This window comes from Terrapene carolina, unplaced genomic scaffold (assembly GCF_002925995.2).
Source record: "Terrapene carolina triunguis isolate 2854851 unplaced genomic scaffold, T_m_triunguis-2.0 Scaffold136, whole genome shotgun sequence".
Classification (NCBI taxonomy): domain Eukaryota; kingdom Metazoa; phylum Chordata; order Testudines; family Emydidae; genus Terrapene; species Terrapene triunguis.
In genome coordinates, this window is record NW_020664487.1 from 5,790,940 (window position 1) to 5,803,906 (window position 12,967).

Genomic DNA, 12,967 nt, shown 5'->3' on the forward strand with positions numbered 1-12,967 from the left:
GACACTTGCCTGGGATGTGGGAGATCCAGATCCAAGCTCCTCCTCTGCCTCATTCACAGCAGATTTTCTCATCCCAGATCATTCTGAATCAGGCTTACCAGGGACTTGAACCTGGGCCTGCCATGTCCCAGTCCAGAACCAAAACAGCATATTTTGACTTAATTTCATTTACTCAAAAATATTCCAAACAGCTCTAATGGACAGCCTACTGTGACATCATAATGGGCTTTGTTGTCTCTGGAAAGGGGTACTCTCCCAGGAACAGGATCAAAGCACTAGTCCATCAGCACATTAGGCACTGCCGCCTGGTTCGGGGAAGCATAGATTTTGGCGGGAAGTAAGAGAGATACGATGATTATTTTTCTCCCAGTCGTTCAGCTCAGATTGTGAACCCATTGCGCTGGGCTCTGTACAGACATGAAGTAAAAAGACAGTCCTCGCCCCAAAGAGCTTACAGCTGAAGACGAGAGGCAACAAACGTCGATATAACTGAAAGCAAAGATGGTGGACAAAGAGGATGAGGGTGAGAGTGATAGGAACATATGGCGGGGTAGACTAGCTATGTACAAGATTTGCAGCCTTTTACTTTAAAAGGTATTAAAGAATAGATGGTGGGGTTCTGAAAGACAGGAGTACTTTCCCTTCTGTCTGTTCCTTCACACTGTCTTGCGGCAACTAAAGTAAGAGGCTTCTTTGAGGTTTCTGCCATATGTAACAATGTTCCTGTCTCTGTAGCCTACGCCGCTCTTCCGTTTGTTTTCAAACCCCATTTTAAATGGACTTTTCTTCCTTGCCTTGTCTCAGTTTCTTCCTCTGTTAGTATTTAATTGTATTACCCATCTCTGCACATGCAAAGCATTAGGTAATACAGTTTCTCTGAAAGATACTAAACAGAATAGCATTGTATTGTACTTTCTTAAGAAGGATAGGACTGAAATGACTCCTGAAGCTAATCTCTTCTTTGGTGGTGCACCCTTTATTCAGTAGCAGATTGAAGTATTAGGGCCCACTAAAGTCGATAGGAATCTTTCCATTGACTTCAGTGGACTCTGGATTAGGACCTTATTGTATGGATCAACACCCCTGTTAACCAAAGTGATCCCCCCCAAAATAATTTTTCCAGCAGCTCCACCAACTGGAGAGCAGTTTTGGGGCCCTAGGGTTTCGGCTAATCCAAGCAACTGTTAGCTGCCATTCGTCCTTGCCTTTAATCATAGTAAGAAGATTCCCTGTATTTGAAGTGGATTTGCTTGTCATTCGTCCTTTGTGTCCAATCAGCCAGGAAAGAATAGTGAAGGAGTATCCGCTCGCAAGATGTTTGAGTCACCCCAGAACAAAATAAATAGAAAGCTTAAAATACAAAGAGACATGAAACCAACCATGACAGATATGGCATTTTCCTGCAATATCTCTGGGTGACCTTATCGAATTAAGTTTAAGTATAGTTAGGGTCCATTGTATGAAATGAATGGTTTAGGTATTATTGTGGGCCGGCATTGTATGTAACCTCTCTCTAAGGGGGAAGATGGGATGTGAACCCTGGAAAGTGTTATGAATTTCAAGGGACTACACTGACCAACAGGCCACACAAGAATGCACTTTGGGACAAAACATTGTCAAGTGGTTTGCCTGAGGAATTTCTAGGGGGAGGGCAATACAGACCCCCAGCTTTTTGAAGCTATACCCTGAGGAAGTGACCATTGTCTGCTGATTAACTGTTCCCAGAGTCTGATGATCACAGGCCCAAACTGTATAAAGGAAAGACTTATCTATTCCTTGGGGTGGAGGGAGGAGGTACCAGTTCTGCGCTAGACTGTTGTGAAATTGTAATAACAGAAAAAAAACTTCTCGGGTTTGAAGGACTGACTCCTACCAGAGCCCTTGCTGGAATTGGGGGTGATCTCTGGTAAGCTGCAGGTGCTTTTATTGTTTTTAAATGTCTTCTCTGCAATGCTTTCACCTTAATAATAAATGTGCTTGCTTAGAAAGGGGTAACTTGTGGCTGCTGGCAATTACAGCTGCTCAGAGCCTTCGGCAAGTTAGCAAAGCACAGACTCTGGCCTGTTTGCCTAGTCTGGCTTGCAGGAGTTAACACAGTGTAGGCAGGGTACTGTGCAGCCTGAAAACCTCTGATCAGGAGGGAGACACACACAGGTCTTTACCCAAATGAGGTGAGGGCTGAGGAACCGGGAGCCTACAGTGGGTGCCTTTGAGAGCCACAGAGGGGGAATATAGGCAATGTTGCCCTGAACCGGGACACAAACAAGCAAGCAAAAATTTCCCTGTCATATGACTGAAGACAACTAGGGTCAAGAATGTCTTTGATCGTGCAGGTGCAGGGCCTCAGAAATACTGGAGGGTAAAATTCAGCACTTTTTTCAGAAATATGTAGCATTTGAGCTCCTGCTGATCCTGAATGCAAGAATCTTCAAAAAGTCATGAATGAAAAAAATCTTTTCATGCATTGAAAGCTTTTAATGATGGCATTTTAATCTGTGCATAATGCATCCACCTGGCAGTGGTGACTCAACTGCTGGGAGGTTGGTCGCCGGGTTCCTTTCTGTGAAGGTGCCAGTTCCTTGCTGGAGAAGGGATGAAGAAAGAGTTTAACAGCTCTGGTCTGACGCTGAGGGCCATATATGGCCCTTGATCCATGCATGCTGCAAGTCTTATAGACAGCAATGAGAACTTTAGCCATGGACTGAGAGCACTGCATGATCTTGTGGGGGTTACTTTTGAGATTGGCTCTATATCAGGTTAAAATAGAGACTAATCCTGAAAAATCTTTACTCAACTTTTAGTCAGCGCTTGCTCAGGCAAAACGCCTGCTGACAGCGGTCTGTGGGAGTTGGCATAAACAAAAACTAACACCCTCAATATTTGCCCTGCATCAGTGCAATAAACAGCGTGACTAAAACTATGCAAACCATTTGGAAATAAAATCCCATAGGGGAACTTTGGTAGCAGATCAGATTTACTTGTTCGCTGTGCTTTCTAGCAGACTGTGGGACCTTGGAAAACAGTTTAGAAGACCAAAATGGACCTGATTTAAGTGATGTTAGTTTTCTTTCCTTATTAAAATATATACAACTCACTAGATACTTGTATACACAGAGTGGTTAAGATTTTTCAAGTTGACTATAGGCACCAAATGAGTTACTCCTAGCAAGGGACATAAAAAGGCAGTAACAAAGGCTCTATAAATAGACTAGGAGCAAGAAAAAGATAAAGGAAAGCATAGATCCTTTCCTTGGAGGGGAAGAGGAGCTAATAATAGATGGCATCAACGAGTGAGGTGTTTAATGCCTATTTTTCTTCAGTCTTCACTAAAAAGGTAAATTGTGACCAGATACTTAACATAATATTAACAACAAGGGGGAAGGAATGCAAGCCAAAATAGGGAAAGAGCAGATTAAAGAATATTTAGATAAGTTGGACATATTCAAGTCAGTAGGACCTGAATAAATGCGCCCTAGGATACTTAAGGAACTAACTGCAACAATCTCCGAATAGTTAGCATCATCTTTGAGAACTCATGGAGGATGTGTGAGGTCCCAGAGGACTGGAGAAGGGCAAACATAGTACCTATCTTTAAAAAGAGGAACAAAGAGGACCAAGAGAACTATAGGCCAGTCAGCCTTTCATACCTGGAAAGATACAGGAACGAATGATCAAATAATCAATTTGTAAGCACCTAGAGGATAAGATTACAAGCAATAGCCAACCTGGATTTGTCAAGAACAAGTTATGCCAAACCAACTTAATTCACTTCTTTGACGAGGTTACTGGCCTAGTGGATAGGAGGGAAGCTATAGATGTGATGTATCTAGATTTTTACACAGTCCCACATAACATTCTCATAAGCAACTAGGGAAATGTGGTCTAAATTAAATTACTGTAAGGTAGGTGTACAACTGGTTGAAAGATCTTACTCAAAGAGTAGTTATCAATGGCTGGCTGTCAAACTGATGTGGCTGGGGAGAGGGTGAGGTTATCTAGTGGGGTCCCATAGGTCTCTCTCCTGGGTCGGCGACTATTCAGTATTTTCATTAATGATTTGGATGATGGAGTGGAGATTATGCTGATCAAATTTGCAAAATGAGACCACTTGGAAGGGGTAAGAGGGCAGGATTAGAATTCAAACCAACCTTGGACAAATTGGAGAACTGGTCTGAAATCCAATAAAAACAAGTGTAAAGTATGACACTTAGAAAGGAAAAATCAAATGCACAACTATAAAATGGGGGAATGACTGGATAGAGGTAGTATTACTGAAAAGGATCCGTTGATTATAGTGGATCACATTTTAAATATGAGCCAATAATGTGATGCACTTGCAAACAAGGCTAGTATTAAGGCATGTGGCATATGTAAAATGCAGGATGTAATTGTCCTACTTTACTCGGCATCGGTAAGGACTCAGCTGGAGTGCGGTCTCCAGTTCTGGGCACCAGACTTTAGGAAAGATGTGGACAAATTGGAGAGATTCCAGAGGAGAGCAACAAAAATTACAAAATGTTTAGAAAACCTGACCTATGAGGAAAGGTTAAAAAAACTGAGCATATTTAGTCTTGAGAAAAAAAGACTGAGGGGAGACCTGATAATCTTCAAATATGTTAAGGGGCTGTTACAAAGAGGACGGTGATCAATTGTTTTCCATGTCCACTGAAGATAGGACAAGAATGGGCTTACTGGGCAGCAAGGGAGATTCAGGTTAGATATTAGGAGAAACTTCCTAACTTGAAGGGTAGTTATGCACTGGAATAGGCTTCCAAGGGAGGCTGTCAAATCCCTATCACTGGAGGCTTTTAATAGCAGGTTAGACAAACAGCTCTCGGGGTGGACTAGGTTTACTTGGTCCTGCCTCAGTGCAGTGGGTTGGACTAGATGACCTCTCAAGGTCCCTTCCAGCATGATTCTGTTATGCCTGTGTTTTCTGTGGGCACCTTTAATGGGGTGTTTATCAAGAGACGAGAACGTGCTGTGCATGCCAGCCAGCTCATTTCACACACCCTTTTGTTCTCTCTCTTGATCCAACCCTTGGGCAAATTGAAGACAATGGGCTTGTGTTGTGGAGCACCGTGCAGGACAGTACTGAAAGAGGCACGTGTAATAACAGCAGATCCAAGATTACGGCAATGGAAAGATACAATATGAAAGTTAGATCTGAAGTGGTTTTAGTCAGCAAACACTATTCTAATGCCTCATTCATTTCCCTCAGAGCAGAGACACTTGCATGGTAATAGAAAGATTGAAAAGCCTCTGCTTTGATCCAGGTCTCTCAGCCAGTTAATTAGGCACACGTGTATTTACAAGAAGCAAAAGGCTTCGGCTGGCTTAGTGCCTTATCTGGAGCGCATGTGTTTGTGTGCTGTGCTCACAAAATTTAAATTGGTTAATTACTGGTGAGACCTACAGCACGGTGTCCTAAAGCAGAATTATCATAAGGGGATTGATGACTAAGCAGGGAGCACATAGGCAGGTAATAATTATGTGCCGTGGGTAAGGTTCTGATGTCCCTGTTTACGAGTAGTTCCCTTGAGTAACGCTATTGAAATCAACAGGCCCACACAGAGCAAGGTGCTACTGAACCGGAGTAAGGGGATTTGAGTCTGGGCTGATATTTGAAAGTATAAACACTAAGGGACAGCTTGTGATGGGCCTGTGCATAAGGAGTGCGGGAAAGGACAGTCACAGCCCCTGAACGTGCTTAGGGACTGCTCCCCCTGTGGGTCCCCTGGGATGTGCATCATCCAAAAGGGGCTCAAAGCAAGGCAGGGAAGAGGTGGGGCAATGGACCCCATTTCTGTCACACTGGCCCACATATGAAGCCAGGTACTACCTGGGGAGGAGGCTCTATGTCCTAAAGGACGGTGCAATCTCTGCAGTTGCCTTGTGCATCAGAAAGCTCAGGGTTTAGTATAATCTCAGGAAAACTTCCTGACAGCAAGATCTACCCTATGACTGTGGAGCAGTCTGCCAAGGGAAACAATGTCAGCTCCATTCCTGGAGACTTTTCAGACTTGACTGAACAAACATGTACATTCGTAGGAAGATGGAGCAGATGACCTGATAGGCCTCTGTGCATCTCTCATGTAGATGATCCCATATGCAAATATATGTAGACAATTTGGAAAGAGATGTCTGGTCCAATTTTTCAAAAGAGCAAGGGTTAGGCCGCAAACCCCATATTTAGTCCCCTAAACTGGACTTCAGAGGTGCTGAGCATCTACTTCTCAAACCCTGAAATTGAATTTATGCACCCATGTTCGAAAATGTTGGCCTCTATGTCTGCGTACAAAAGTCAATCAAAAAGATGAAAAGCCCAGTTCTGTAAGACCAGTGTGTGTGAATGCCTGTTGACTTCCTTGGGAGTTGTGTATGCAGAGTGCTAGTAGGATCAGGCTCTCATCATCTGTATTATTAATTATTATTATTATAGACTCAACACTTCTCCTTTACAGCATCTAATCTTAATGAATAAGTGGAACAGATCATTACCAAAACATTCAATATTCTTACAGAAAAGTTACCTGGTAATGTACTTGTCCTCACTGATGGAAATAGCAGATGGTAGATGTTGCGATTTCATAGTCACTTTCTTCATTTATTCGGATTAGATGGAACTACATAAAAGGAACAGAAGTATTAATCATTGTTCATTACATCTCTTTATTTGCAATGTGGTTTCACTTAATGTGCTACACTTGGAAAATGTATTGGTTTTTATATACTTGGTTTTTCCTAAAGTTTATGACTTGACATTAAAATGATGTCATTTTTCCTTGATGGAACACAATATATTCTGTGCTAGCACTATAAAGGAGGCCATTCCCACTATATGTAGGACTATTACTATACATAGTCCATACAGTTCCTATAATATAAAGGAACTATATGTACTATGTATAGTAATACTCCCAAATACTACAGTTTACAATGGTGTTACTAATTCAAACGATTTGCAGCAACTACTCTAAAATACTTCAGTATTATTTTACGAGAGAGGCTCAATACCGGGATGAGCCTAGAATCCTTGGCACAGCATAGATTAGCTCATGGACAACTGATGCAAAGTTGCCTCAGGTCACGAAATGAAAGTGTCCTAGCAAGTAAAGCTGAACCAGGTTCCTGTGGAATTGGATGGGAAATGTAGAAATTCCAGTTGATCCAGTGGAGTCCTGTGGCATACAAAGTCAAAAAGCAGAGGTATTAAAAAGAAACCAAGGATACGAATTGCAACATTATCAATTGCTTTCCTTATAGCTGTCTCGGCACTGCGTAAGCTAGACCAATGAGATTCCAACAGTGAATTCCTGGGAAGTACGATTATGGAATTTTGGCTGCTCTCAATGCATTCCATGGTATTAGAAATAAAAGGCAGGCTGAGTAGGTTGTAATTGAAGAGAATCAAAATTAAGCTTTTTCAATGAAGTATCATTTGTCAGTGTTGTGGTGCATGGACAAGAAGAGATAATAAAGTTAAGAATGTAAATCTCTCAAATCTCTAAGGGCTAAATTCAAAGATCCTTACTCAGCTTTTACTCAGTCCGTACTCAGGCAAATGCCAATTGAAGCCAATTGGTGTGCATTTGTTTGAGGAATGAGTAAAAACTGAATGTCTAAAGCTGCTCTCCTTTATACCAGTGTGAACCTGGACCAATTCCATAAAGATGTGTGGAGTGATTCTGCATTTACAGAGCGGATTCTGACCATGAGTAAGGACCTAAAGGATCTTTATTGGCCTGATCCAATTCCCACCAAAGCCAACCAGAGACTTTTCATTCACTTCAATGACTGTTAGATCAGCCCTTGTATGAGCTGGAGGCCACAGAGTCCAGGTCGAAGGAGGGTCTAGGTGAACCAAGCTTTAGAACTGCAGTAATGAATGCAATAAAAGCATTTGAAGAAGCGAAGTTCAGAATGGCCAGAAATGAGAAGTGGGGAAATTAAAAATTAGAAAGACCCTGGTGCATGCCAGCTTCTAATCTCTCTCCTTTAGACAAGATTTGATCCTCCGAAGAGAGATCTTTTATAGCTGTATACATTTATAGTATATAAATATCCAAAATAAAAATAAAATATATTTAAGCAAATATTAGCAAGCAAAGACGCTTAACATACCAGTTATAGAATACCTTTATCCCATCCATCCACTACACCTTGACATACAAGAGCATCTGAGGCAGCCTGGAAAGAAAATTTGCAGTCACAAAAGCAGGAGACACCAGAGGACTGGATGGCTCTGCATACTGACTGTTATCATTTTGGGCCAAGAAGGTAGGGAAAGGATTCTAACAGTTGGTAATTCTAAGAAAACCAGTCATTGGCATGCATCATTATTTCCCCATAGATTTAAATCCTGCCACTTAACCTATAAGAACAGAAGCAAACTATAATTAAACAACTTTATGGGTAAAGGAGTGCAAGAAACTTTTCCCCCTGCCAAACTCAGAGTTAAGTCACTTCTCAAAAACTCACTGAAGTCAATTGAAAGAGTCTCATTGACTTCAATGGCCATTGGATCATGCCGAGTCCAATTAAATATACCTTCTGAGAAAAGAAATCTGTTCAGTGATTACTGCACAACAGAGAATGTTCTGGTGGATGACTGAAAATGGAGATCCCTACATACAACTTTCATTATATTGTGTTCTCTTCCTCAGTGTATTTGATAGGAACCATTTAATGTATTCTGAAGTAATTTACTTTGATTTAATCTGATTTACTAACACTGCTAGCTAGATACTAGTTTATACCAAACTGAACCTGTGCGTCAGTTCAAATGCCTACCCCATTATTCACTGATAGCAGTTAAGAAAAAATAAAGCGTCAACCATGCATAAATAACCCTTTTTCATACTTTGAGAACATTTTATTTTTATGGTTGCATTGGTCTCTGGCTGGCCAGCAATACACAATTAGGTTTGTCCCTTATATCAAACAGAATGTAGCTGACCAATAAGAGCCCAGCGACAAATTGCCTTTTTAACACCCAGCACTGCAGATAAAATTATTAAATCTAGATTATTTGCTCCAGAGTTGCTTTGTTGATTACAGAGTTAACAGATTATTTGTTATATTTTAGCAGTCAGGTTATTTATTCAGTTAAGAAGTGGATCCCAAGAGCTACAGATGGCTTCCTACATAGTGAAGAGCATCTTTTGTAGGGGGGAAGTTTTTTTTACTGATGGCCTAATCATCCACTGCACACAGCAAAAGCCCTCCCTTGAAGACATTTGCCATGGATATGCCCAGGGGGACTCATAATAGAGCTGAATTTTGTCTCAATGTTGATAAAACTTTCCATTCAAATTTCAAATTTTGATGAAGGCCAAACACATGACAACCAACCAACCAGTGACATTTTCACAAATTTCCCCCACATGGATGAAACGGTCAAAATTTCAAAGGGCGGGGGGAAGGTGTGGTGAGACAATTTTACAACATTTTCATTACTTTTATCCCTCTGATCTTGCCAGTGCTGCTTAAACACCTATTTCAGAAGAGCATTAGAAGTCAATCTGTTGTGCTATAGCTACATGGCGAAATAAACCTGGCAGCCCTTGTACCCCTTTTGATACACACATTTACACTCAGACCTGGAACCCGCAAGACTTCAAGTCTCAAACCCACACAGTTCATACTGGTTCCTGTTCTCTTCTCTGCCTCCAACAGGACAGGACAGTTGGGTTGTTGACTGGTTTCCATAGCAACTCAGTTGCCCAGGTCCTCATCTCTAGGCTCTGCACATTCCTAAGGCAGGTCTGGCCTGGATCTATCTAGGCCAGACCCAGCTTTCATCTGGTCTGGCTCAGCTCTCTCAGGACACAAGTGCTGTCACATATTAGGCAGCCAAAACCGGCCCACCTCATATCACAGCCTCCCTTGTTGCCTTACTCCAGGGAGGGCTCTAGCCTCTCCCAATTCAGTTAGGGTGACTGATCTAGGAAACACCCTACCCTCTTCCCCACATGTAGCCCAGCTCAGCTGAAACAAAAATAACATTCTTGTGACCAATGTTACTCAAACCCAACACTACAGCCACCAAACACAGCAGCTTCTTGAGTGACTTGCATATGGATGTTAGCTAACCGTTTTTTCAGTTCCTTCTTTATGCCTATAGGTGGAACACAATATTGTCTTATGCTGTTTACTCTTAGATTGCACTGAAATCAATGAGAGTTGAGGGCATTCAGCACCTCACAAAACATATGCATTATGCAGTTGCACAAATGACGACAGTATTTACCCTTGCATAAGCCTTAGTACTGCATAATTCTACAAAAGCAGCCATTGTCCTGCCATATTCCAGCACCTTGGTTTGTCTGCTTTCCATATCACCTCCCTTCTCCATGTTTGTCTCCTTCCCACAAGGGGAGCAACGGGAGTTTCCTGCACCATTCGCATAATACTGCCCTTAAGAGGATTGAGTGGGAAGCAGTGAGATGAGACTGTTCTCTACAGGAAGGACAATACTAAGTTGCCCGCTCTTGTTACATTACCTAATATTACCAGACTCAGGCCTGGTCTACACTGGGGTGGGTGGGGGGGGGGGGGGAAATCAGTCTAAGTTACGCAACTTCAGCTACATGAATAACATAGCTGAAGTCGATGTACTTAGATCGACTTACCGAGGTGTCTTCACTGTGGTGAGACGACTGCTGCCGCTCCCCTGTCGACTCCGCCTGTGCCTCTCATGGCGGTGGAGTACAGGAGTCGACGGGAGAGCGCTCGGGGTTGATTTATTGCGTCTAGACTAGAGGCAATAAATCGACCCCAGCTGGATCAATCGCTGCCCGCCGAAGACATACCTCAGACTATTATCTTTTTACAGCTTCTCCTGCTATCTAGCTGTACCTTAATCTCCTGACATATAAAGAGGTTGTAATGAAGAAGAATGGGTTAAATACTGGGCCTGAGTCTCTTCTCTCAAACCAATTATACTTTGGTATATTTCCACTGACTTACATGCCGTTACTCCCAATTTATACCAGTGTAGGTCAGAGTAGAATCAGATACTCTTCCCTACACTAACTGGAAACTTTTTTTTGGGGGGGGGGGAGGGAAAGGGGAAAAAAAAAAAAAATGCAAATTCAAGTCAACTGAAATATGTCAAATTCATGTCAAAGTTACAAATTGTTTGCCAAAAAAATTCCAATAAAAATCAAAATGTTTCACTGACATTTTTAAATGAAAAATGTTTTAATTTTTCAATTCAGAATGACTTTCAATATTTCCTTCAACTTTATTAAAAGCAGAAAACCCAAGAAATTTCAAAAGTGAAGTGAAACTTTCATTTTCAAATGTTTTCTTTCAAACCAAACTGAATTTGATCTTCTGATTCACCAAAAATCTCAAAAAATAAAATAAATAAATAAATAAAAAACCAGGTCAACCAAAATTATTCCCCTCCCCCCCACCACAATTTTTTGGAACTGTCACCAAACCAAGATATCCTTAAGTCACACATCTGTTTGCCTCAGATTCTAGTGCAGTTTAGCTATCTATATTAGAAGGACCATTCAACAAAATATATACCTCATAGGATGCAGGTATTTACATTATAAATACAAGGGTGTAGGAGTGACCTTAAATCCTTTCTTTCTTAGGTTCCGTGACGTCTGGTACTTTGATTATTTCTTGTTTGTTTGTATCCTGGTATTTGTTTTTGTTGATTTGGTTTTATTTAATTTTTGTGGATGTAAACGTGTTATGTAAAAAGCAATCCACTTTTCATCAGCATAAAATGGATTTTATCTGCTTTTATACTGTTCTGTGATGCTGTAAGTTAGCTGTAGCGTCCTGAGCACCCAACACAGATTTTGTTTTAAAGGACCTTATTTCTTCCCAGTGCCTCAATAGCTCTCATGGAAAACATAATTTATTCATATAATAAGTTAATTTTGCATAAGTTTGGACAACCAGAAAGATGATAAAAAACCCAACATAAAACTGTTTCAATGCATAACACAGGGCCAGACTCACCAGTATGATAAACACAGCTTAACTGGCTGAATAAGTCAGATTTTACAGTAGCTTGGATCACTGCAGCAGTGCAAAGCACCTCGAGTTTACTGATGAATGTGGCCCAGTAGCTCTAACGTTAGACACAAAGGGAGAGAACCATAAGCATGCCTTGTCCTATTTGCCTCGGTAAACATTATACAAGGGGCTTTAATAAAAGGCTTACGTGAGCTAGTCTGTTCTAATAATGGATGACTGATATTTATGAAGAGGTAGCATTTTTTTATGGATTCCTGCTACCTGAAATTCCTGCTACCAGGAAAAAGTAAGGTCAAAGTGACCTTTGAAAATATAGTTGTAATAGAATTAATGAAGAACAGCAGAGTGACCTCACCAGAGACTTATGGCTTCTGTTTAGCTACAAGACAGGTACAAAACACTTTCCTCTACCTATCTTACCCCCATCCTGAATTGCAGGGACTACCTTTAAGTATGAGAGTCATCTTATAAGAGATCATTTCCGAAGGGGAGCGCTAACATGTCTCCTTTGCTCTAGTACACTAACTAGCGGAAAGGAATTTGACGTGAGGTCTCTACAATGCCGCCATACCAATCACTTACTGACACTGCACATTAAACAGAAAGCAGAGGTGCAGCTCCAGCTAAATTCACTTACCTGTATGTGCGATCAAAACCAGCTGAAAAGTAACAGAGGCGTTTCACATGCCTTTTTATTGAGCCCCTGACAACACATGACAGCACTGCACTCTACCTGACAGATGCCTCCAATAGTTTTATGCAAGAGTCCAGGGAGCTGTTAATTGTTACTTTGCTCAACAAGCAGGGAAGTGTTGGAAACATGAGACACTCCCTGTACCTTGGTGCCTGTTGGGAATGTTTACTTTCCTTTCTCCCAGCAGCTGATAGGAGCACTCCCTACTCCGGGTTACACACCTAAGGGAAGTGGGTTGACTATTCTTGTTAACACTTTAATAGCTGA

At 41.4% G+C, this 12,967-nt stretch overlaps 1 protein-coding gene across 1 annotated transcript in view; it reads right to left on the reverse strand.

The window, feature by feature from the left end:
* RASSF6 (Ras association domain family member 6) overlaps positions 1-12,764 on the reverse strand; it is a 29,619-nt gene extending 16,855 nt beyond the window's left edge. The window contains exons 1-2 of the mRNA XM_029911941.1: positions 12,740-12,764; positions 6,534-6,626 (exon numbers count right to left, since the gene is read on the reverse strand). Of these exons, the coding sequence (XP_029767801.1) occupies positions 6,534-6,607 (74 nt within the window). The 5' untranslated portion in view covers positions 6,608-6,626; positions 12,740-12,764. The remainder of the gene's footprint in view (positions 1-6,533; positions 6,627-12,739) is intronic.
* Positions 12,765-12,967: the final 203 nt, after the last annotated feature.